We start from the raw sequence: 26,401 nt of genomic DNA, 5'->3' as shown, positions 1-26,401 counted from the left end.
ACAAATGTTGGTTTGGTCCAAAATAATCCATCGTTATATCCGAATAGCGGCGTTTTGTTCGTGCGTTCCAGACACTATCCGAAATGGTAAAGAAGTGTCGCGCGCATTGCGCAATTCGTGACAATAAAATTCTAAATATTCCATTACCGTACTTCGAAGCGTGTCAACCGCTGTTTAAAATCAATTTTTACGCCATTTTTCTCGTAGAAAAGCGATAATATTCCGACAGGGAATCTCCTTTTCGGCAAACAGAGGAAAAAAATCACAAAGGCGGGGGCGGTCGGGTCACGCGCATAAGCCCAGAGTCCCTTGATCGGCCACTTGAGAAAGGCGATAATGTGTTTCAGCCTAGGGCTGGAATGACGACATTCTGTTTTTTCCCGGGCTCTGAGCGCCTATGGAAGACGTGGGAAGTGTCACGTTAGAGCAGAGATCCTTAGTAAAAGATAGAGATGGAAAAGAAGTTCAAGAAATGGTCAGACAGGCCACTTCCTGTAAAGGAATCTCTCAGGTTTTGACCTGCCATTTGAGTTCTGTTATACTCACAGACACCATTCAAACAGTTTTAGAAACTTTAGGGTGTTTTCTATCCATATGTAATAAGTATATGCATATTCTAGTTACTGGGTAGGAGTGGTAACCAGATTAAATCGGGTATGTTTTTTATCCAGCCGTGTCAATACTGCCCCCTAGCCCTAACAGGTTAAAGAACAACCAGGCGTCCTCTACTGACGGAATGAGGTCAATATCCTTCCAGGATACCCGAGCCAGGTCGATTAGAAAGGCCTGCTCGCTGAAGTGTTTTAGGGAGCATTTGACAGTGATGAGGGGTGGGCGCTTGACCGCAGACCCATTACGGACGCAGGCAATGAGGCAGTGATCGCTGAGATCCTGGTTGAAGACAGCAGAGGTGTATTTGGAGGGCAGGTTGGTTAGGATGATATCTATGAGGGTCCCCGTGTTTACGGATTTGGGGTTGTACCTTGTACCTGGTTCATTGATAATTTGGGTGAGATTGAGAGCATCAAGCTTAGATTGTAGGATGGCCTGGGTGTTAAGCATGTCCCAGTTTAGGTCACCTAGCAGCATGAGCTCTGAAGATAGATGGGGGGGCAATCAATTTGCATATGGTGTCCAGGGCAGCTGGGGGCAGAAAGTCTATAGCAAGCGGCAACGGCAAGAGACTTGTTTCTGGAGAGGTGGATTTTTTTGTCTAACGGCTATTTGACCAAGGAGGAGAGTGATGGAGTGCTGCATCAGATGACCTGGCTTCCACAATCACCTGACCTCAACCCAATTGAGATGGTTTGGGATGAGTTGGACCTCAAAGTGAAGGAAAAACAGTCAACAGGTGCTCAGCATATGTGGGAACTCCTTCAAGACTGTTGGAAAAGCATTCCAGGTGAAGCTGGTTAAGAGAATGCCAAGAGTGTGCAAAGCTGTCATCAAGGCAAAGGGTGGCTACTTTGAAGAATCTCAAATATATTTTATTTTATTGATTTGTTTAACACTTTTTTTTGTTACTACCTGATTCCATGGTGTTATTTCATAGTTTTGATGTCTTCACTATTATTCGACAATGTAGAAAATAGTAAAAATAAAGAAAAAAACCCTTGAATGAGTAGGTGTCCAAACTTTTGACTGGTACTGTACATGGGGGATACAACCATCCCAGCTCTGCAGATGTTGCTGTTTAGAGACAGAATCATTAGATCACTTGTATTGGTACTACCCATATGTAGCTTATTTTTGGTCGCAGGTTCAGGAATGGCTGAATAATGTCAACATTTACTTGGAGCTAACTCTACAAATAGCACGGCTGGGGGGTTTGAAAAGTCCTAATCAATAATACAATTAGCAAAAATCGTAGTTTTTTTTATTATTTACAATCTGTAGAAACCATGAGAATAGAAAGCTTCAGAACTTTTGTGAAACATCACAGCGGGAAAATATATGCCAGCTAGAAATCAAAACTGGATGTTCTTTAGAGATTGATGGGAGGGGTTGAGGGTAGCTGAAGGCTGGGACTGAAAACAAAAAAGGTAACTAATGTAAAATATACCATGTCCGTAAAATGTATATAGTATGTATAAGCTGGAAGTAAAAGTATTGGTATTGTTGTCCATTTGTTTACTCCCATTAGGGGTGGTGGGGTTAGGGGAAAATAATAAAGGAAAATATATTTTTTTATATTTAAGATACACTTAACAAAAATATAAAGGCAACATGTAAAGTGTTGGTGCCATGTATCATGAGCTGAAATAAAAGATCCCAGAAATGTTCCATGAAAACCAAAAAAAAAACATTTTCAAATGTTGTGCACAAATTTGTTTACATCCCAAGCAAGCATTTCTCCTTCACCAAGATAATCAATTTCCCATGACAGGTGTGGCATATCAACAAGCTGACTAAACAGCATAATCATTACACAGGTGCACCTTCTGCTGGGGGCAATAAAAGGCATTGTGTTGTCACAACACAATGCCACAGATGTCTCAAGTTGATGGAGCATGCAATTGGCATGCTGACTGCAAGAATGTTCACCAGAGCTGTTGCCAGAGAATTGAATGTTAATTTCTCTACCATAAGCCGCTGCCAACGTCGTTTTAGTACGTCCAACCGGACTCACAACTGCAGACCACGTGTATGGCATCGTGTGGGCGAGCAGTTTGCTGATGTCAAGGGTGTGAACAGAGTGCCCCATGATGGCGGTGGGGTTATGGTATGGGCAGGCATAAGCTACAGACAACGACACACAATTGCATTTTATCGATGACAATTTGAATGTACAATACCGTGGTGAGATCCTGAGGCCCATTGTGAGGCCCATTTTTTTTAGGTATCTGTGACCAACAGATGCATATCTGTATTCCCAGTCATGTGATATCCAAAGGCATTTCAATTGACTGATTTCCTCACTGTAATTCAGTAAACTCAATGAAATTGTTGTTTTTATAAAAACAACAATTTCATTGAGTTTACTGAATTACAGTGAGGAAATCAGTCAATTGAAATGCATTTGGATATATAAATATATATATGGGGGATTGGAAATGATGCAGACAATTACATTGTTAGAAGCCACAATCTGCAATATTAAAGATGATCCACAGCCCAACATTGTTTTAAGCATGGCAAGAAACTATTTAGTTTGGCTAAATACTGCCGTTAGCTCGCAATGCATAGCTAAAATGCATGGCAGAAACGGATCTTACGTGGCACTCTATTTCAGCTGAACTCCCTGACATACATTATACCTTCAGCGTCTGAGGTCACATATTTGACTAGTTGACAGCTAGGCCCACATCAGGCCTCATATCAATGAAGGAGCTATTAAAAATCCTACAACTCTAAGCATTTCAGGCATGGGACTATGCCGTATCCAACACTTTCTTTGTGGGAATGTCTGACGTCGACAAAACCAAGTTAGAAGTTCTCATGTTACAAATGGTAGCCCATATGGACGATGCTCACTGTGTTAACTTCCTCAGGGTTCGGGGGTCAGGGCAGTGTCCAGGCAAGAGAGGATGACTCCCAACCAAACAAGACATCCTTTCTGAATAGCTGTCATGAGATCCTTTGGGAAGCATGATGTCATTGGGCATAGCTCTCCTCCAGCTTTCTGAACCCCTTTTACATCCACCTGAACCCTAAACCCAGCCTAATAAGCTTACTGCACAACAACCCTTTGGTTATAGACAGTGGCTTACACTCCACTATACGCGTTGCTTTGCCATCAGCATCGTGTCAATGTGACATTCTACCTGTTACACAGAGCGTGTTGTAAAGCGTTGTAAAATAACCAGTGTTGTGTATAGTCAAGGCCATATGTAACCAAAATCAACTTTATTTCTCATTCAATTCACAAGATGGAATGAATGCGCACGTCAGCCATCGATTCTTGAGCTTGGACGCCGCCATCGGACATGACAACTCGAGCAATAGAGCAGATTTCCAAGGAAGCATTCCCTCAACGGCCTGAACCATGCACAGAAATAGCCTATAGGCCTAGGCGGTAAAATGAAATAATTGATGCTGACTAATCTAGCTACAGCCGTAGCTGTGGTGTGTGTGCATATCATGTTACAGTGATTCACTACCTTCTACAGGAAAACAACCCCACCCGGCCTTAGTCACAGACAGGTGCACCAGTTTGAAGACTCCTGCACAAGGTATGCTATATCTTCCGTGTGAAGATGAATACTCTGAATTCTTGGACAGCCCATTGGATGACGGCGTGAATGGCTGGGTCACGAGCCACCATCACAGCCGCCATCGACCCGCTTACACCGGCAACGAGGAAGCTACCAAGTAACAGGTTATTTTTCACTCTGGACAAGCAGCAGTGCTCTCTCTCGCTCACACTGAGTTTCTGTGCATGTGCACGGGTTCACATCACACTGCTACAACGTGGTAGGTACGGGACCAAAACAGCAGAGAAGTTTAGCCTTGTGCTTCACCGTTCTTAGTTGTCGAAATCAGCCCTTTATTGCTGCGTGGAACTCATTTCCATCTCAAATGACTCAAACAAACAGCAAAGTTAGCTTAAAAACCCCCCGAATAAAACAACACATCACAATGCCTCTCCGCTGTCTGACCCAAATAATTATTGGGCATAGGTACATGTACTGATGTGTGGGTAACTCAGTAACGTGTGTAACTGTCATTAGGATCTTTTTATGGTTCTATTGTTATTTAAGATGTGTAGTTGAGCTGTTCTTGTCTATTGACGTTCTGGGATTATGTCATGTTTTTTGTGGACCCCAGGAAGAGTAGCTGCTGCTTTAGCAACAGCTAATGGGGATACGAATAAAATACAAAATAAGTTTACCTCTAAACCTAGTCCTGGACTACAACGCACTTTCAACGGAGATAAACCATTGAGATTTATTTTTAATCCAGAACTAGGCTTAATCTGTGTCCTGGATGGGACTGGCTGCCAGTCAGAAGGCACACCAGTCAGACCGTGTTAACCCACTGTGCTAAAGCCTAGCACTGTCTGTAAGTCAGTCTGGATAAGAGCGTCTGCTAAATTACTAAAAGGTCAATGTAAAACAAAACAAAAAATGGGGTGCTTGAAAATGTCTCACATTGCAGCTGACATTTCTTGTGTGGGTGTAACCGATGTGAAATGGCTAATTAGTTAGCGGTGGTGCGCGCTAATAGCATTTCAATCAGTGACGTCACTCGCTCTGAGACTTGAAGTAGGGTTTCCCCTTGCGTTGTAAGGGCCGCGGCTTTTGTGGCGCGATGGGTAACGATGCTTCGGTGGGTATCAGTTGTTGATGTGTGCAAGGGTCCCTGGTTCGAGCCAGGGTTGGGGCGAAGAGAGGGACGGAACCTACACTGTTACATGGGCAGGGTAAACACCGTTTTAGAAGAGTGCATTATTTGTTGTAAAACCTCCTTAAGCAACAGCAACTTGAAATGAAAAAACAAGCATTGCAAAGCACTTAAGCCTACTCCACCCAATACCTTAAACAAAGTGAAACTGGCTACAGTGGTCAAGAAAAGTCCATACACAATGGAAAGGCTCATCCTACACTTTTACTATCAGCAAACAGGCCGTTGCTGCTCCTGAAAGAAAAGGTGAGCACCAATAACGTCAGCATAGCACAACAGTGTAGCATCTTTACAACCACAGGTTGCAGAAGTCACTGGAAGTACAAGTCAACACATGCATTCAGGTAGCTAGGCTATAGAGGGGCTGCCTGTGATAGCATAATAGTCAGTGAGCAGGCCTCTCACAATCCTGCTGGTAATGCCAGTAGGATTGTGTAGATCAGCACTTCCCAAATTGGTGCTGGGGACTTCAAGGGGTGCACGTTTTGGTGTTTGCCCTAGCACCACACAGCTGATTCAAACAATGGATGCTTGATAATCAGTTGATATTTTGAATCAGCTGTGTAACGATAGTGTTAGGGCAAAAACCAACATGTGCACCCCTTGGGATCCCCAGGACAGAGTTCGGGAAACGATGGTGTAACATAATGTCCCCATGTGTGACGTAGGAGGGCCTTGATTTATTTTCCACCAGGTGTTTTTTATTCAACATTGCTTGTTGCTAGCTAGCTACACATCACCTTGTGTCAGAGGGAGACCAACTGTATGATAGATCAGGCATTTGTAGAAAATATGCGAGACAAATACAAGTGGACAACTATTGCAAGAATGCGTGAGAGACGACATGAACACTCACACGGTAATATTAGACCAAGTAACGCTGTCGGAAAAAAATACATGACTCATGTTTTCCCATCAACCCACAAGTCGCGAGGCATGGCATGCGTGCTCCAAATAAAATAACGCACGCGATATAGCTAACGTTACATCGATACCGGTGTGGCTAGCTACGCACTTTTCGTTTGGTCGAATAGACAATGCTATAGGTAACGTTATCTCGCTAGGTAGGTAGCTAACTAGCAAGCAACAGTTGCAACTTGCAGCCCCAAGTAGCCTAACTAACGTTAGCAACGTTATCGCGTGTTCACAAACAATTGTGTACATTTCCAGGAATTGACAGGAAACAACCAACCCCGGGGAATCCGCATAAATGTTACGGTTTCTAGCCAGGTTACAGAGAAATGCAATCAGGCACCACAGTACAACTTGTACTGTAGCTAGCTGAAGTTAGCTAGCAACTTTGTACAAGGGCAGACCCTAACGTTAGGTTAAGCCGGAAACGAACTGATTTTAAAAAACGTCAATAATGCAATGACGCAATACCCTGACTTCCAGCAATGCATCTTTGTCAGATTCATTCTTGTTGCACAATTAACATTATTGTTAGAATTCTTACCTCCTTTAGAAAGAGACATTTCCCCCCTTTGCTTTGACGAGGGGAAGCACAAAGACTTTTTTTACTCCCTCCCTCCCTGCATCTACCCCGCTCAGAAGCTGCGGCTTGTCCTGCAACTACGATGCAAGTCTGTTTCAATCTTCATGCATGTTGCGTTAGTTTGTCTCCGTGTCGCAGGGCTTCTTGTTTAAAAAATAAAAAAATAAAAAAAGTTATAAACCGAATGGACATATGAATGCCGGCGAATTTAACTCGATTACGTTACAATACCAAACGTTACACTTTTTAGATAGCGAAGAAGTGGACGGATTAGTTTAGCATAGCCCGGTGCCCTGGGTGTGTGGAGATCTTATTCAGGAACAATGGAATGGTCTAAAATGAGTAAACTCTGTTCTCCCGGGGCACCGGGCTATGCAAAACCAACTCGATCAATCTGACGTCTGAAAGCTCGAGCGTCAAATGCGTTATGACGTTTTTCCTCCCTGTGTTGTACATAGTTGTGGGATATGTAGTCTGCTGTCATTGCCAACAAGCTTGGACATGTCCAAGACCAGTCCATGGTCACAACAATCATGGTTGAAAAATATATATATACATTCTAAGAATGTAATTGTATAATTTGTGGTTTTCAATGGCTTCAAAACATTTTGATTTCAGATAGATATCCCCATACAAGGCATGTGAAATTCATTTTGATAGGCATATCTTGGTTGTTTTTGATTAAAGCTTAATTTATACCATACCTACAGTACTATGAACTACAAGAGCTACAAATAGCTATGAAAAATTGCAATGCTGTATTGTTGAGTAGCAAAAACACATGTCTGCAGCCCCAAGATTATAAATGTGATGCCAGTTTGCAGGGTAGCCATTTTGTGTTTGCATTACTTTGTTGCATATGTACGGTATAAATTAGGCTTAAGTCACAATTGTCCTCTGTATCACATTGTGTTCTGCATATTAGGGTGAATCAAGTAAACAGACCAATTACAGACTGGGTAAAATAACATTTTATTCAGGATATAGGAAGAGGACATAGAGAGAGATATGGTAGCTACATGAACCAGTAACATTCTAAAGACCCGAAAGTATAATTTAGACCAACAATGTTGTCCATAGGCCTGTGCATAATTCATTATATAAGCACTACTCACAACAACACAATCCTTCTAAGACCACTAATACTGCCGGTTGACTTAAAGATTCAATAGAAATGCTCCTCAATTGCAAAAGAGTAGGGCAACAGCAAAATGGCTTCTAGAGAAACTCTGGTATAGGAATTGTCTGGTCACTGAGTATCAGCATGGCTATAATATTTAGGCCTGTAAACTTATGCTTGTAATTGTGACTAATGGTATGAATGCATGCTTTTAAATTGGCCTGTACTTATGGTGTTGGCAGTGTGCAAAGCAACAAAAGAAGCTTCACTTGATCCTGTGAGGTTTGGTTAGCACCAACAAAGTGAGAGTTCAGCTAATGGAAACAATACCAATAACTGACACTTTGATTTACTAGTAGTATCCTGTAGCTATGCAGATAAATTCATACAGTTAAATATGTCATAAAGAATGTGCCTTTCCTCTAATCAGGGGCAATCAAGGAAATATCCAAGTATTGACATAATCATATCTCAAACAAATACAGTGCAGTCGTGTTTGCCCCTACCATGTGTGTAAGATTGGGGGGGAAACAATGTGGAGGAACTGTTATTATCTGAAACTCTTTCATTGACTTCTTTAATAGATGCAGTACAGTTACAGCTGGCTCCAGACACCTCTTTTCAGAGCTAAAACAGTTTGGAGACAAACTTAACCACTACTGCAAAAAGTACCATTACCTTATGTAGAACAGAGGTGCCCAGTACCAGGCCAATAAACAGGAGTTGCGATATGAGTGTGCATGTGTGACTTTGTCTGCAGGCTAGGGGGGGTGGGACTCAGCAGGGAGGGCGGTTGGTTACGGTCATCACTGTCTGGGCAAGTTCCAAAGTCATAAACCCAGCCTATTTCTACAATTTCTGTTCTTGAAATATAACCTCAACCACACTGCAAACCTTATGCTGTGTACCTTAAATTAAGACCAAAAAGCAAATGTTTTGTTTTCATAATTATTTATGATATAGCCAATTTTTACTCTGCAACTTGACCATCTAATGGGAACCGTTGGTTACTAAGGCAACAACAACCTCTTGGCCTATTTTCTGGCAATGATGAGGCTGTGGTAAAGGGGCTTTACCACGACGTGCAGGTAGAGGGAGCTGTCGATGAGGTATTCAGACGCCCGGCGGTGAAGGTCGGCTTCCACCAGGAAATCCCCGGCCTCCTCAGTGCTCTGGTGGAAGTTGTAGACGTGACGAACCACCATTTTACCCCCCTGCCTCGCCGTCACGATCACCGTCTTCTGGAAGCTCACACCGGCGAAGTCGGGGCTGGAAGTGGCTGGGGTGACGATGATGCGAGGACGACCGCCGTCAGTGCGTGTGGCCTGCATCTCGTTTGTATAGGCGGAGCGCACGCTGAGCGGGAGCCAGCGCGGGGAGAACAGGGCGTTCCAGGTCACCCGCTTGCTGGTGTCGCTGCCGCTGGGGCCCAGCTGGGTCTGGAAGCTGAAGCTGCGGTCGTCGCGCGTGGGGTTGTTGATGACCCATGGAGAGCCCCAGGACGGTGACAGGTAGTTGCGTGGCGTGAATATGCTGCAGTTGACGTCAAAGTATTTGGCCAGCTGGACGGGCGAGGCCGAGTGGAACTGGAAGGCCAGGAAGAGCAGGTCACGGATGGACTCGTAGTATTTCAGCATGACTGGTGACTGCTTCTGCAGACGGAACAGGTGCTGTGGGGGGATCATGCCATAGCGCACCTGCCTCAGGGCATTCTCCACCGTTAGGCTGGCCGGCTGGTTCTGGCCGATCCAGGCTTCCAGGGCCTCGTAGAGCTCCAGCTCGCTCTGCAGGATGAGGTCGGAGCGCTGCATCAGGGACAGCAGCAGGTCGTCGCTGATGGAGCCCCACTCGCCGCTCTGCAACACCGACGACAGGTTCCAGGAGAGGTACTGGAGGCAGCTGTCCCTCAGGTTGGCGTCGCCAATTTGCATGGCGTACTGGTACCAGCCAACCACGTGTCCTGTCGGGGAGTCGCTGGACAGGTGCCCCGTCATGTACTGGCTCAGGCCCTGCTGGAGGCTCCACACACGGTACTTGCTGGCCAGCTTGTGCAGAGGGATTGCCTGGTCCAGGCGCACAGAGATGTCACCGCAGTAGAGGTACCTGCAGAGATAAAACAAGGCTAGATCGGTCTGCAGAAACATTGGCAGTCATTACCGAACTTGAAAGGTCACTTTTTTAAATAAAAATACATGAAACAACATTAGCCCATTTCTGTTCCTCCCCCATCCTCTTGAGGTGTACGCTCATTCTGCCCCCCCCCCCCCCCCAGGTCCCCTCACCTGATGAACTTGTCAAAGACAGCAGCACAGTCGGCAGGCTCCCTCAGGACCAAGGTGCTGGTGTTGTGGCTGAGCAGCAGCTCCTCAAACACCTCGCTCTGCAGCGAGAGCACCAGCGTGTGCGCCTGGATCACCTTCACCTCATCCGTGTTTACCGTCTGCACGCGGAGGGCCACATCGCTGCCGTTGCCTTGGGCCAGCAGACCCTCCATGCGCTGCACCATTGCCATGGAGTGGTTCAGCGTTGTGGCGCCATTCTCCAGCGCCACCTCCTGCTTCAGCACGGCTGCAGGAAGAGAAGATGAAGGGATCCCGTTCAACACCGGGTCAACTGCAAGTGAAAACACCTCTTTCTCAATTCATCTGTCCTCGATTCCTCACAACCTCATTCTATTCACCGTTCTCTCTATTCTTTATGGCATCCTCCCCTTGGACCTTCTCCTCCAATACGGTTGTGAAGGAGGTGAGGAATTGCAGAAAGACAAATTGAGATAGAGCCCTTCTTCTCCAGTCATCACTCACTTTGACACTGAATGTTGAGTTGACAGTTGAGCCTTCTGCCAATCAACACCAACTCAACCAACAGATACTCAGTCCATGTGAGACCCGCCTTGATCAATGTATCGACATCTGAGTCTCTCTGATTGGCATCCTGTCCTACCCGACAACACTGGCACATCCATCAAGTCCCATCCAACTGTCTAATCAACACATCTTCCTAAAACATAAACACCCCTATCCAGCCAATCGACACCTCCTTCTAAAACATACACTACTACCGAGCAACTCAACACATTGTTTTAAAATGTAAAAGCCCTGCCGTTCCCTATAAACCCACCATGGCTCTCACAATGAATTACAACCGCTAACCAATCATTCATTATGACAAGCTGTCTACCAGCCTTAACACTCTACACTCTCTCCTTCAAAGCTTAATTAACAGTGCAGTGATAGCCATAAACTTGAAGAGTTGCTGAGTTCGTCTGCAGTTCAGAAGTGACTGACCCAGTCGCTAATGGGGAAATCTTACCCGTGGTTTGGGTTTAGGGTCAGCATCTTGGAGCGTAAAACACAATGTTAATAGACGGATAATAATGGATGATAATGGATGGTAATAGTGTAGGCTATGAAACCAATAGGCTTCTTGTCTTTAAGTACAATTATGCCTAGGCCATACTGTATAAGCACCAGACATGTCGAAAACATTTTTTTTATCCCCTGACTAAAATACTTTTTCAAGTTTTAAAATCCATATTTGCAGATTATTACATGAATAGACTGTATTAAATTGCTCGGTGTCTACATCACTGAGGACTTAACATGATCCTCTCACACCAGCACAGTCGTGCCTCTTCTCCCTCAGGAGGCTGATACGATTTGGCATGGCGCCTCAGATCCTTAGGAACTTTTACAGCTGCATCATCGAGAGCATCCTGACTGGTTGTATCACCGTCTGGTATGGCAACTGCAACCCCCTCGACCGGAAGGCCCTACAGAGGGTGGTACGGACGGCCCAGTGCATCACTGTGGGTGAGCACCCAGCCATTCGGGACGTAAATGCCAGGCAGTGTCGGAGAAAGGACTGAAAAATTACATACACTGCTGGTAAAATTATTATTACTTAGATGTATTACTAACACTACAGGGTCCCTGTGAGGTTGAGCACAAGATGTCTCCTTCTTCACTACAGGGTCCCTGTGAGGTAGAGCACAAGATGTCTCCTTCTTTACTACAGGGTCCCTGTGAGGTTGAGCACAAGATGTATCCTTCTTTACTACAGGGTCCCTGTGAGGTTGAGCACAAGATGTCTCCTTCTTCACTACAGGGTCCCTGTGAGGTTGAGCACAAGATGTCTCCTTCTTCACTACAGGGTCCCTGTGAGGTTGAGCACAAGATGTCTCCTTCTTCACTACAGGGTCCCTGTGAGGTTGAGCACAAGATGTCTCCTTCTTCACTACATGGTCCCTGTGAGGTTGAGCACAAGATGTCTCCTTCTTCACTACAGGGTTCCTGTGAGGTTGAGCACAAGATGTCTCCTTCTTCACTACAGGGTCCCTGTGAGGTTGAGCACAAGATGTCTCCTTCTTCACTACAGGGTTCCTGTGAGGTTGAACACAAGATGTCTCCTTCTTCACTACAGGGTTCCTGTGAGGTTGAACACAAGATGTCTCCTTCTTCACTACAGGGTTCCTGTGAGGTTGAACACAAGATGTCTCCTTCTTCACTACAGGGTCTTCTTGAGGATGAGCACAAGTGGCACATGCACACTGTAGAGTCACATGAAAGGAAGTCTCAGCACGACAAGCTGCACGCTCACTCTCTTTAACGCCCTCCTTCCTCTGCCTCCATTGACACCAGCTGCTTCCTCCTGTTACTATAGGTTTAATGAGACACAGAGGGAGAAAGACTCCTGCCCCCCCCCCCCCCCCTACCCCCCAGTCTTCATGTCACCACTGTCGGCTAATCATGCACCTCCACTTCAAAGCAACCTTTGCTCAGTTCATTAGACACAACTAGCTTACAGCCTACATTTCCGTGACGGCAGCTGATGCTTGTGGGTCAAATGCATATTGCATTTGTGTAATTTGTGTCATTCACCCAGCTCAAACTAAATTGGACTTCAGAAGTTCAATTTGACTTTTGCAAGCATATTAATTGTGATCGGTTGACATGCCATTTAATTGTGACAGATTGATTTGTTCCGGCTAATTACTTCCTAGTTTAAAGAATTCCAAGAATTCCATTTGTTTCCTTTAAAATGCTGTGGTGAATTCGTTGCAATAGTTTGAAGTGAGAACTTCAGGGAAATTGATACAGCTGAGGATGATGCTATTAATAAAAGATTAAGAATTTTCTCCTCTAGTCAAGCACAGAGATTTTTAGAAGCTGGGGGGTTGAATCCCCTAAATTAAACATAGATATGCGTGTGTGTGTGTGCACACAAGACGAGCACACAAAACGCATGAGGAATAAACTGCCATGCAAATGAAGGCGTTATAGCCTGAAATAAAGTGTAATTCAATTGATGCTTCCCTGGTCAAGTCCTTCAATATAGGAAAGAGCATTTTCTTCAGTCTCTAAAATAGCATCCTCATCGATTCTGACTCACAAAGGCCACACAAAAACAAACATCTCAGGCTCTCCCTGCAAAGCACCACAGACAGACAGAGATAGGATGTGGGAAATGGAACTGGTGGGACAGTGCTGCTATTCCATTACTCAACCTAGTGCCTCAGGGCTTAAAGAGAGCAACCCACATGCAACGTGTCCCACCACCATTTCCCCAACACTGAGTGGGGCGATATTCCTCTAAAACAGAGTTGTATCTCTTTCCTATCCTTCATTAGGATAAGAAATGTAAATAGAATAGGAAATAAAACTGATGTTGTTGATGCACTATAGTGAGAGAGGAAAGTGGCAGTGACTAAATTAGACAAGCTAAACAGTTGATCACTATGCAGAGCAGTCTGTCAACACAGTCACCTTACCTCCTCCAACGGCGATGGGGTGGAAGCAAAGAGCCACGAGCAGGGTTCCCAGATAGACCCGGGCAGGGATTCCTCCTTCATAGGTGTTTGCCATATCTAGTCATATATATCCCCTCTCTCTCTCTCTCTCTCTCTCTTCTCTGTTCCTTCTTTTTCTTCGTTTCACTCTTTCCGTCTTCCTCTTGGTGCTTAATGTCTTTGTGTGTGTGTGTGTGTGTGTGTGTGAGTGTGTGCAAGAGGTGGGTTGCCCCGTTGTGGCGCCCTGACTCCCCGTCCCGGACTCTTTATGTAGAACGCCTGGCCTTTTTTCCCCGCCTGGTGCCTCTCACATCGCCTTGCGGACTCCATTGATTGGTGGAATCTGGCAGGGGCCGTTGCCATGACAACGGTTTGGATTCTGAATTTCTCCCTTTTCCATGTTAACATGGCATCGATCTGTGGCCCAACAGGGACTCTCTCTTTATTTTTTGAGTGTAGGTGGATGAGAAAGGGTGATTAAACACTATATTATGGAGTCAATATGAATCAACTATTTTATGATTAAGTACACTGTTATAATATAATTAGGGTATTGTATGTGAGGGTTTTATTTATGTTAATTAGAAGTAATGAGACCAATATGTGAAATCTGTGTCAATGGCACGATTAAGTAATTAACCACAGAGTTAATTAGTGAGGTGATATCTATAACGCCATATCAACACCAATCAATTTTAATACAAAATCCTATAACAGCATGTCTGCTGGAAATTGACAACAGTTCTCAGTAACGGCCTGATAATCTCCGTAATTGAAAGATTAGTGCATACCCATTAGAGCAGGGCTCTCCAACCCTGTTCCTGGAGAGATACCGTCCTGTAGGTTTTAACGCCAACCCTGTTCCTGGAGAACTACCATCCTGTAGGTTTTAACTCCAACCCTGTTCCTGGAGAACTACCATCCTGTAGGTTTTAACTCCAACCCTGTTCCTGGAGAACTACCATCCTGTAGGTTTTAACTCCAACCCTGTTCCTGGAGAGCTACCCTCCTGTAGGTTTTAACTCCAACCCTGTTCCTGGAGAGATACCGTCCTGTAGGTTTTAACTCCAACCCTGTTCCTGAATAGCTACCGTCTTGTAGGTTTTAACGCCAACCCTGTTCCTGGAGAACTACCATCCTGTAGGTTTTAACTCCAACCCTGTTCCTGGAGAACTACCATCCTGTAGGTTTTAACTCCAACCCTGTTCCTGGAGAACTACCATCCTGTAGGTTTTAACTCCAACCCTGTTCCTGGAGAGCTACCCTCCTGTAGGTTTTAACTCCAACCCTGTTCCTGGAGAGATACCGTCCTGTAGGTTTTAAATCCAACCCTGTTCCTGGAGAGCTACCGTCCTGTAGGTTTTAACTCCAACCCTGTTCCTGAAGAGCTACTGTCCTGTAGGTTTTAACTCCAACCCTGTTCCTGGAGAGCTACCGTCCTGTAGGTTTTAACTCCAACCCTGTTCCTGGAGAGCTAACCTCCTGTAGGTTTTAACTCCAACCCTGTTCCTGGAGAGCTACCATCCTGTAGGTTTTAACTCCAACCCTGTTCCTGGAGAGCTACCGTCCTGTAGGTTTTCGCACCAAACCTAATCTTGCGCTCCTGATTCTAATAATTAGCTGGTTGATAAGCTGAATCAGGTTAGTTAAAACTGGGGTTGGATTGAAAACCTACATGATGCAGGAACAGGGTTGGAGAGCCTTGCATTAGAGCGATGGTCACAGTCCAAATTTTAGTGTGACAATTTCAGTGCACTGCTCTCTGATTGGATTAGTGAACATATCCCCGTGTGGCTCAGTTGGTAGAGCATGGTGTTTGCAGCGCCAGGGTTGTGGGTTCGATTCCCACGGGGGACCAGTACGGGGAAAAAAACATGTATGAAATGTATGCATTCACTACTGTAAGTCGCTCTGGATAAGAGCGTCTGCTAAATGACTAAAATGTAAAAAATGTAAAATGATATCCGGCTAGGGACATCTGGGACTTCGTCGATTTCACTCATCTGTTTGTACTCTTCGAAAATAAAATACATTCACATGGATGTACACCACAGGAGGTTGGTAACACCTTAATTGAGGAGGATGGGCTCTTGGTAATGGCAGGAGCGGAATCAATGGAATGGTATCAAATACATTAAACACATGGTTTCCATGTGATTGATGCCATTCCAAACACTCCATTCCAACCATTTTTATGAGCCTTCCTCCCCTCAGCAGCCTCCACTGATGTACATGCTTGTCTTCTTGTTCATGCCTTGCTTTTATGACAAATGGCTTGATATGAATTCAGTATGGACAATGCTTCATGTCCAAATCGTCCTAAAATATCTAACATTGATTGTGTAGCTCAATAGATGGTTTGGACATGAAGTGTGACACATTCCAGTACTATTGACTTGCATTGGATTTGTGCCACGAATGAAAAACAAAGTTAGCATTTGGAAACAGTGGCCAAGTAAATAAAACCAAAGCATGGCACCGCTACAAACATTCTAGTGGGCTGGTCAAAAGACACTTCCACCATCAAAGACCTCGGTTAGGTACCCCTCGTAATATTATCTCTCAATTGTTGTATCTTCAACTGCTGTATCAATCCCCCCCCCCCCCCAATTCTTGCTCATGTTTTGTTGCTGCGGTAATCATGTGATTGCTATATCTTATTGATTGACATTGATAAAAACACCAAATAATACAAAATTATAAAAAATGTAAATGGATGCTGTCATCATACCTTGTCCATAGACTGCTTACAGGGTAAGGAAACCAATATGTCATTTGGGTGAACTATCCCTTTAATGTTGACTTATTTTGTGTTGAAAAGGATTGAAATGTGGTGAAGAGACAAACCACACTAACAAGCGGTACCTGAGTCCGTGCATGCAGAGTGACTGTGTGTCTGTGTGTTCTGTGTCACTGTGTTCTATTCCACTGTGTTCTGTGTTCTGTTCCACTGTGTTCTGTGTTCTGTTGCCGAGTGCAAAACGAATGTGCGTGATCCTCAGCGACAAAAGGAACAGCTGGTCAAAGAGTTCACGGGTTGCTGCTGCAGGCAGGGAACATGCTAATTGCTCTTACGGGGAACCATGAAATCAATACTGCGCATACTATCCACTCTGGTGAGTGGTATCAAGCTACATGCTCTCCTAAAAACTCTTACTCAGCCTTATTGACGAGCGTGAAGGTTACTGCCTGGTGCATTGTGGTCCCGACAGAGAGAAGCCGCCCGTTACATTGGCACATGAGAATTTGGTGATGACCTAAGAAGGTCAAAGGAATGTTGAAGTAATTGACCAATGAACAAGGTGTTCAATTGACCCTTTCTCTTCCGTGCAGTTTCGATATCGATTTCCTGTCTCTGGGGTAATGGGGAGTCAATACCCGAATGGTTTTGATGATCTCTTCTTCAGGGAAAGATGAAGAGATGTTCTCAAAGTGTGTTGGACCGCTGACTGGGATGAAAGCAAATGAAGGAGCCTCTCAGACTAATTAAGCAGGTTGATGTTTATTGGGATGAGTCTTGTACTTGAGGCAGAACTGAGCGATTACGGCTAGATGGACCAGCTGCAAAGACAGAATTGGCTATATTGTAAACATTATTGAAAACAAAAATGTGCTTTTTGGACTTAATTTAAGGTCAGGCATTATGGTCAGCAGTGTGGTCAGGGTTAAGGTTAGGGTTATGTTTAAAATCAGATGTGATGACTTTGTGGCTGTGCCAGCTTGTGACCACTCTGCAGAGCTGCCTCCAGAACAAGATGCATGACAAAAAACCCTAACCTGCACTAATTAGCCTTCAGTCTAATCTCTCGTTGACAGACGTCTATCGAACATCTGACCAAATTACGCAAGATTTTAGTTCTCTGTTAAATGAGATTACCTTCAGTCAAGTCAAATCATCTCTATTGAATAACCACCACATAAGACAGATAAATACATCTTTAGAAAGAATATGGATTTTGTTCATTATGGTATCCTACGTAGTCCACCAAGGATAGCATAAAACGTTGTTTCAGACAGAATTGGGTTGCTAGTAAGAATGCATCTATGTAGTTACCTACAGATGTCCTAGGAGATCCATACCTAGCCTGTGTGCTATGAATAGCATGACATGTTCTCTGAGGAGAGCTGGGCTGAGTTACTCTCTAATGAGGTCTGAGACAGGAAGGAAGGAATTGGGATGGCTGCTGGAGGACAGGGGACAGGAGACACTGCATCCCTTGAGGAGAAGTGATAGCTTGCCCTGGTCTTATGTAAATGTGTTGTAAATGAAATTAAATCAAACTTTATTTAAAGTGCATTCAAAATCGCAACACACTTTACATTAAAACAATCAAATGAATAAAGTTAAAGCGAACATGTATGAAGGATTAATAAAATAACAAAACACTGAGGATGTCTAAAACAATTACTGACTAAAAGCTATGCTAAAAGGTGTGTTTTTAAATGTGATTTAAAAACCTAAAATGGTGCCTGACCCTCTTACCTGACAGGCTGTAACCAACTATTGTTGCCATGGAATGACAATGAAGAAACATAGAGAGGCTGTATTTGAGATGATGATGCATGATTCAAAGCCATCACTCTACTTACAGTCAATTACAGACACTGACCGATCCCATCCAATAGGTTGAATTCAGACTGCTTTTTCAGAAACAGTGAGATTCAAAAGGAATATTTCGCTACCTAATCTAAACTTGTCGTCTCTCCTCTCTCCTTAATAACTCTAAATCGCATGAGGGTGTACCCAATACATTTTCTGCATCTTTCTTCTGGAAATGTTTAAGCACTCTCTCTCGACCATTGTGTCAAAGTCTGACAGAAGCAGCGTTAAAACTTTTATTAAAGCATTGCAAAGACGTGTCTAATTGTTGCTCTTTTAGACCAATTTTGCTTTTGAATCGAAACATTCAAATACCAGCAAAATGTCTTGCTTCTCTGTTGTGAAAGACATCTGCTTTGATATACATAATATTGGATTAGACAGGGTTTATTAACCAATGTCCAACACTCCGCTGCATATTGGGACGTTCCTGAGCATCCTTAGATTCAGATGTGTTTGACAGGAGAGAATGGGACTATTTATTCTCTGTACCTGAAAATGTGGCTTCTGAGAAGTTAATTTCCTTGAATCATCTTTTGGACTTGTCACCCAAGCACAGGAGCCTACCGAGGGGAGGACAGCTAATAATAATGGCTGGAATGGAATGAATGGAATGGTATCAAACACATGGAAACCATGTGTTTAATGTGTTTGATACTATTCCATTATTCCGTTCCAGCCATTACTATGAGCTGTCCTACCCAATTAAGGTGCCACCGGCCACATGAGCACCCAAGGCATCAGTGCTTACAAACTAAGTTCACATTGATTTCCACTTTTAAGGGGCTTGCGCCAAGGATGACCAATATCTACTCTGTTCTTTGTCTGTTGTTCGTCTTCTAATCCTCTGGCGGTGAGTAGATCAATCCTGAACTGTAAAACTGTTCAGTGTAGGTTCACTGTGAGCCGAAATGCAACAAATCATTATCTTGGTTGCAACTTAGAATTAGAACTCTGGGTGACTTTCAGAGCCTTACCAAGACCAGTTCTAAGAAGAACGTACTGACAGGACAGTGGTCACAGGGTTCAGAATCCAATTGACACCCTGCCAAATCTCTAAAAGCACCCCTGGGGAGGACTGAATGGTAGGATCAATGAGACCACGGGGGGCCTTGCCTGGCCCGATCGCAGCCGTGTTAAACACCTTAGTTTAACGAGTGGTAAATGGCAGTACCAACACCAGAAATGTGTCCTGAGTGACCTCACGCTGGGTGTTGGGACCACAGGGTATCAACCAGTTGATTGGCTCCCTTGGAGACCTCCAAAACGTCACGCCAATCTAAACACTCAATACTGTACTTAACTGAAAGCACAATCTGCATGTTCCTCTGTGATCTAAAATACTGGCGGTGCATTCAGTGATCTAAAATACAGGCGCTGCATTCAGTGATCTAAAATACAGGCGCTGCATTCAGTGATCTAAGATACTATGGTGTTCTTTTAGAGGACAAGCAAATTACACATTTGGTGCACTTTAAAAAGATCTGCATAATCTTTTATTTTGTCTTACAAGGAGTAATAAGAGAGAGAAGATCAAACAGTCTGTCCACTGGCCAACAATAAAATGGACGGGACCCATTGATCTGAAAAGCACATTGTGTGATATCAATGAAACATACAGCTCATGTTCTTTCCTTTTCAGTGTCATAATGTTCCCATTCTGTTTCTATTTTCAGTGTCATAATGTTCCCATTCTGTTTCTATTTTCAGTGTCATAATGTTCCCATTCTGTTTCTATTTTCAGTGTCATAATGTTCCCATTCTGTTTCTATTTTCAGTGTCATAATGTTCCCATTCTGTTTCTATTTTCAGTGTCATAATGTTCCCATTCCTTTTCTATTTTCAGTGTCATAATGTTCCCATTCCTTTTCTATTTTCAGTGTCATAATGTTCCCATTCTGTTTCTATTTTCAGTGTCATAATGTTCCCATTCTGTTTCTATTTTCAGTGTCATAATGTTCCCATTCTGTTTCTATTTTCAGTGTCATAATGTTCCCATTCTGTTTCTATTTTCAGTGTCATAATGTTCCCATTCCTTTTCTATTTTCAGTGTCATAATGTTCCCATTCCTTTTCTATTTTCAGTGTCATAATGTTCCCATTCCTTTTCTATTTTCAGTGTCATAATGTTCCCATTCTGTTTCTATTTTCAGTGTCATAATGTTCCCATTCCTTTTCTATTTTCAGTGTCATAATGTTCCCATTCTGTTTCTATTTTCAGTGTCATAATGTTCCCATTCCTTTTCTATTTTCAGTCTCATAATGTTCCCATTCTGTTTCTATTGTTGTGATGCGAAACACTAATGAAGTAGGACATGGACCTGACCAACATCCTTTCAGGGATCTAAATATTTTTTCTTTGAAAGGGTTCATAAAGGGTTCTCCGGCTGTCTAGTTTCCAGGACCACTTTTTATTCCAGGTAGAACCCTTTTGCCCAACAAAGAACCCTCAAAGATCCTTTTAGGAAACCTTTGGTGAAAAGGTTCTTCCTGGAACCTTTTCTAAGGGTGAACTAATGTGTTGGAGCATCTACTTCATTACTATTAGCTTTTTGGACCAGAACCCCCAAAATAAGGCATGTGTGTTTTACTATCAACGCTATGTGATGCAAATCACCTATGTTAAAGGTCTTACGGATGCCTGTCTGTGAGTCCTCAGGAGTCACTGATACAATTTTTTTGTGATACATTTAGTTTTAGAACATTTTCAGACACAACAACATAAAACCCTAAAAGAACCCTCCATCCACCACCCACTAACCTCCTCCCCTGAAGGTCCCAGTTTGCATATCATGCCATAGGTTAAATGAAAACAGCATAGTTTTAAAACAGAAATATGAAAATGGAAATCAAAAGGACAAGAATGGATCAATAAATAATGCATAAATACACATAAAATAGTAACACATGCCAAACAACTGAAACAGTGATCACAGAAAAGTCAGAAACAAGATATTAGGACAGTGGACCTCAGTGGACCTCAGTGGCCCTCAGTAGACCTCAGTGGACCTCAGTGGTCCTCAGTGGCCCTCAATGGTCCTCGGTGGACCTCGGTGGACCTTGGTGGACCTCAGTGGACCTCAGTGGACCTCAGGGCAATGAGTTCTGATGTCTTAGAACTTCCATCTGTCCATGTCAGCAGTGTGGAGGCCTTGGCCTTGTTCATCCTGGTGGTGGACAACTCTAACATCACAATGTCCTGAAACTGTCTGAGTCAGTGTAGCACACAAAGCTCACATGGAGGAATTCACAGCTAGGCCAGCCAACAATGATTTGATGTTGTTTGTCCACCAGGCCAATTTGGAATCATCATTAAGCAACAATACTACAGAGTGCAGGAGTATGTCTCATTCCAGCATGTCTGTTAATAAAGATGGAACTTTTCCACAGAATACGAACCTACTGATACAACTTAAACACGCAGAGACCAGAAAAAGGTTGAAAACGCTCCAAATCAATGGCAGTGACTCAATAGCTTTCCTATCAAATGGTTTCTAATTGACTTAGCCTTTATAGCAGATCGATAACTGAGTCCATCTGTTTGACAATACTATTTGATTCAGTTGAGTCAGTAAAACATTGGGCAGTGTTCAAAATGCTCTTAATATTCAATCTAGGACATGTAGCCAGATGTAACAGAGGTGGTTTGTACTACACTGACGTGGGGTGTAACCTTGCCTGAGACCTGAAGACTTCTGTTAACTCCCCAAGAGAATGTCCATGCTGGCAGGCTTCAGCTCAGGGTAACATGGTTGTGTGGTGCGCTGGCAGGCTTCAGCTCAGGGTAACATGGTTGTGTGGTGCGCTGGCAGGCTTCAGCTCAGGGTAACATGGTTGTGTGGTACGCTGGCAGGCTTCAGCTCAGGGTAACATGGTTGTGTGGTATGCTGGCAGGCTTCAGCTCAGGGTAACATGGTTGTGTGGTGCACTGGCAGGCTTCAGCTCAGGGTAACATAGTTGTGTGGTGCGCTGGCAGGCTTCAGCTCAGGGTAACATAGTTGTGTGGTGCGCTGGCAGGCTTCAGCTCAGGGTAACATAGCTGTGTGGTGCGCTGGCAGGCTTCAGCTCAGGGTAACATAGTTGTGTGGTATGCTAGCAGGCTTCAGCTCAGGGTAACATAGCTGTGTGGTGCGCTTGAAATCTGGTTTTGAACACAGTCAGTCACAAAAAAAGAGATCTGAAGAGATGTGTTGTATTACAGTGATAAAAAGGGCTACATGAGGTCTTATCATTGAAAATACATAGATGATGTGATAATCAATCTGATGAAGGTCCTGGCATATTGCCAAGTCTTGCTTCATTATCCTGTATCGACATCCCCCACCAGATGGCTCTACAAGACCAACTACGTTTGGTTGGTTCCTTTCCCTGTTCCTGGAGAGATACCCTCCTGTAGGTTTTGACTCCAACCCTGTTCTTGGATAGCTAACGTCCTGTAGATTTTAACTCCAACCCTGTTCCTGGAGAGCTAACCTCCTGTAGGTTTTAACTCCAACCCTGTTCCTGGAGAGCTAACCTCCTGTAGGTTTTAACTCCAAGCCTGTTGCTGGAGAGAAACATACAAGAGGGTATTCGCTCCAACCCCAGTTGAAACTAATCTGATTCAGCTTATCAATCAGATAATTAGGTGAGTGAAAACCTCTCCAGGAACAGGGTTGGAGAGCCCTGCCATAACAGCATCATAAGAGATGTTCACACTCCCATCCCCTCCGGCTCAGGGTCCAATCGCCAGTGGAAAGAAATAAAGGCAAATATTTTATGCACTTATTATAGTAGTACGTTCTCAAAAATATGGGTATGGTTAGGGTTCAGTATTGTTCCCTTGGGTACAAAAAGGTCAAAAGTACACAAAGTATCTTCAGAGGTAAACATACTGTACTGTTCAGTACCTTTTAGGGTACATGTGCAGATAATCTAGTATAATGGTACATTTCTATACACAATATTTTGAATACAATCATCACTGAGTTTTTTTCATGTTTGTGTGGGCTCATTAGCATATTGTATGGCCGTGGTTTCCACCGTGTTGTATTTGTGCCACCCATTAATGGAAGTTTTGTACCAGTTTAGGTAGTCTATGGTTATGTTCAGGTTGATCACTATTATTGTCCAACGGCAGTTCTAAAGTCTTTGTAAAGGATTATGTAAGAGTATGTGATAACAAAAAGGTCTTGCTAATATTCATTGTTGTTGAATCAACATTATATTACACTACATATTGTAAATGCAGAGAGGTTTAGAACGTCTTACTGGAGCCTTTTGCAACTTAAAGGAACAAATGTCTTTGTCATTGAGGTGGTACCTTAAGATGGCAAATGTGTACGCTTTTAATGGTACAATTTTGCCACAGGAAAGGAACAAAGGGCTTTGTCACCAGAGTGGTATCCCAATGCAAATTTGTATCATTTCTGTAATATGAAGTTGGTCCCCCCTTTGCTGCTATAACAGCTTCCACTCTTCTGGGAAGGCTTTCCACTAGATGTTGGATCATTGCTGCAGGGACATGCTTCCATTCAGCCACAAGAGCATTAGTGAGGTTGGCCAATGATGTTGGGCGTTCCAATTCGTGTCGGCGTTCCAATTCATCCCAAAGGTGTTCAATGGGGTTGAGGTCAGAGCTCTGTGCAGGCCAGTCATGTTCTTCCACATCGATCTCGACAAACCATTTCTATATGGACCTCGCTTTGTGCACGGGGGCATTGTCATGCTGAAAGAGGAAAGGTCCTTCCCCAAATTGTTGCCACAAAGTTGGAAGCACAGAATCGTCTAGAATGTAATTGTATGCTGTAGAATTAAGATTTCCCTTCACTGGAACTAAGGGACCAAGCCCGAACCATGAAAAACAGCCCAAGACCATTATTCTTCCTCCACCGAACTTTACAATTGGCACTATGCATTCGGCAGGTAGCGTTCTCTTGGCATCCACCAAACCCAGATTCGTCCGTCGGACTACCAGATGGCGTGATTCATCACTCTAGAGAACACATATCCACTGCTCCAGAGTCCAATGGCAGCGAGCTTTACACCACTCCAGCCGACACTTGGCATTGCATATGGTGATCTTAGGCTTATGTGTGGCTGCTCCTCCATGGAAACACATTTCATGAAGCTCCCAACGAACAGTTCTTGTGCTGACATTGCTTCCGGAGGCAGTTTGGAACTCGTTAGTGAGTGTAGCAACAGAGGACAGACAATTTTTACGTACTACACGCTTCAGCACTTGGCGGCCTGTTCTGTGAGTTTCTGCGGTCTACCACTTCACGGCTGTGCCATTGTTGCTCCTAGACCTTTCCACTTCACAATAGCAGCACTTACAGTTGACTGGGGCAACTCTAGAAGGGCATACATTTTACGAATTGACTTGTTGTAAAGGTGGCATCCTACGACAGTGCCAAGTTGAAAGTCACTGAGCTCTTCAGTAAGGCCATTCTACTGCCAATATTTGTCTATGGAGATTGCATGGATGTGTGCGCCGAATACAACAGGTGTAGACCTTACAGTGAAATGCTTACTTACAGGCTCTAACCAATAGTGCAAAAAAGGTATTAGGTGAACAATAGGTAAGTAAAGACATAAAAACAACAGTAAAAAGATAGTGAAAAACTGTAGCGAGACTATATACAGTAGCGTGGCTATAAAAGTAGCGAGGCTACATACAGACACCGTTTAGTCAGGCTGATTGAGGTAGTATGTACATGTAGATATGGTTAAAGTGACTATGCATATATGATGAGAGTTGCAGTAGCGTAAAGAGGGGTTGGCGGGTGGTGGGTGGCTGGACACAATGCAGATTGCCCGGTTAGCCAATGTGCGGGAGCACTGGTTGGTCGGGCCAATTGAGGTAGTACGTTAAAGTGACTGTGCATTTATGATAAACAGAGAGTAGCAGCAGCGTAAAAGAGTGGTTGGGGGGGCACACAATGCAAATTGTCCGGGTAGCCATTTGATTACCTGTTCAGGAGTCTTATGGCTTGGCGGTAAAAACTGTTGATAAGCCTTTTTGTCCTAGACTTGGCACTCTGGTACTGCTTGCCATGCGGTAGTAGAGAGAACAGTCTATGACTTGGGTGGCTGGGGTCTTTGACAATTTATAGGACCTTCCTCTGACACTGCCTGGTAAGGGACTGAGCACGCACCCCTGGGGAGCTCCAGTGTTGAGGATCAGCGTGGCAGATGTGTTGCTACCTACCCTTACCACCTGGGGGCGGTCCGTCAGGAAGTCCAGGATCCAGTTGCAGAGGGAGGTGTTTAGTCCCAGGTTCCTTAGCTTAGTGATGAGCTTTGAGGGTACTATGGTGTTGAACGCTGTGCTGTAGTCAATGAATAGCATTCTCACATAAGTGTTCATTTTGTCCAGGTGGGAAAGGGCAGTGTGGAGTGCAATAGAGATTGCATCATCTGTGGATCTGTTTGGGCGGTATGCAAATTAGAGTGGGTCTAGGGTTTCTGGGATAATGGTGTCGATGTGAGCCATTACCAGCCTTTCAAAGCACTTCATGGCTACGGACGTGAGTGCTACGGGTCTGTACTTTTGTATATATAGTGTACCTTACAGGGTATCACCCCAGTGACAAGCATTTGTACCTCAATTACACTGAACAAAAATATAAATGCAACATGTAAAGTGTTGGTCCCATGTTTCATGAGCTGAAATAAAAAATCCTATACATTTTCCATATGCACAAAAAGCTTATTTCTCTCAAATTGTGTGCACAAATTTGTTTACAAGTATGTTAGTGAGCATTTTTCCTTTGCCAAGATAATCCATCCACCTGACAGGTGCGGCATATCAAGAAGCTGATCAAACAGCATTATCATTACAAAGGTGTACCTTGTGCTGGGGACAATATAATTACACTTTAATAAAGACCCTTTGTGGGGAAAATAATGATTCTGATTGGCTGGGCCTGGTTTCCCAGTGGATGGGCCTGGCTGCCAAGTGGGTGAGCCTATGCCTGCCTGCCCATGGCTGCACCCATGCTCAGTCATGTGAAATCCATAGATTAGGGCCTAATGAATTTATTTAAATTGACTGATTTCCTTATATGAACTGTAA

The 26,401-nt window shown here is 43.9% G+C and overlaps 2 protein-coding genes across 4 annotated transcripts in view; both read right to left on the bottom strand.

The window, feature by feature from the left end:
* The window catches only part of LOC106606355 (dual specificity mitogen-activated protein kinase kinase 6), a 29,000-nt gene extending 21,822 nt beyond the window's left edge, over window positions 1–7,178 (bottom strand). For both annotated transcript variants that reach the window (XR_014392606.1, XM_045719809.2), the window contains exon 1: window positions 6,800–7,178. Coding sequence is in view for 1 of the 2 variants with exons in the window: in XM_045719809.2 (XP_045575765.1) it covers window positions 6,800–6,818 (19 nt within the window). In the remaining variant the exon portion in view is untranslated. The remainder of the gene's footprint in view (window positions 1–6,799) is intronic.
* A 613-nt stretch (window positions 7,179–7,791) lies between these two features.
* Window positions 7,792–14,016, bottom strand: LOC106606358 (BTB/POZ domain-containing protein 17). 2 transcript variants are annotated; one of them, XM_014202511.3, is made up of 3 exons: window positions 13,729–14,016; window positions 10,241–10,571; window positions 7,792–10,061 (listed from the first exon to the last, which is right to left on the bottom strand). In XM_014202511.3, exons 1-3 carry the CDS (start codon window positions 13,820–13,822, stop codon window positions 8,993–8,995), a joined length of 1,494 nt encoding a protein of 497 aa, XP_014057986.1. In that variant the 5' UTR covers window positions 13,823–14,016; the 3' UTR covers window positions 7,792–8,992. The 2 variants fall into 2 exon arrangements, with proteins under 2 accessions (XP_014057986.1, XP_014057987.1); XM_014202512.3 differs by having other exon boundaries at window positions 10,241–10,526; window positions 13,729–14,013.
* Window positions 14,017–26,401: the final 12,385 nt, after the last annotated feature.

The sequence above is a fragment of the Salmo salar genome, chromosome 06 (genome assembly GCF_965601325.2).
Source record: "Salmo salar chromosome 06, fSalSal1, whole genome shotgun sequence".
Classification (NCBI taxonomy): Eukaryota; Metazoa; Chordata; class Actinopteri; order Salmoniformes; family Salmonidae; genus Salmo; species Salmo salar.
Note: the sequence above shows the minus strand (reverse complement) of the source record. Positions and strands in the feature narration are given on the sequence as shown.

Coding starts and splice junctions, on each gene's coding strand:
- LOC106606358 (XM_014202511.3), bottom strand. CDS start 13,822: ATGGCAAACACCTATGAAGGAGGAATCCCTGCCCGGGTCTATCTGGGA. Junction 10,572..13,728: donor CCCCATCGCCGTTGGAGGAG/GTAAGGTGACTG, acceptor TTTCACTTGCAG/TTGACCCGGTGTTGAACGGG. Junction 10,062..10,240: donor GTCTTTGACAAGTTCATCAG/GTGAGGGGACCT, acceptor TTATCTCTGCAG/GTACCTCTACTGCGGTGACA.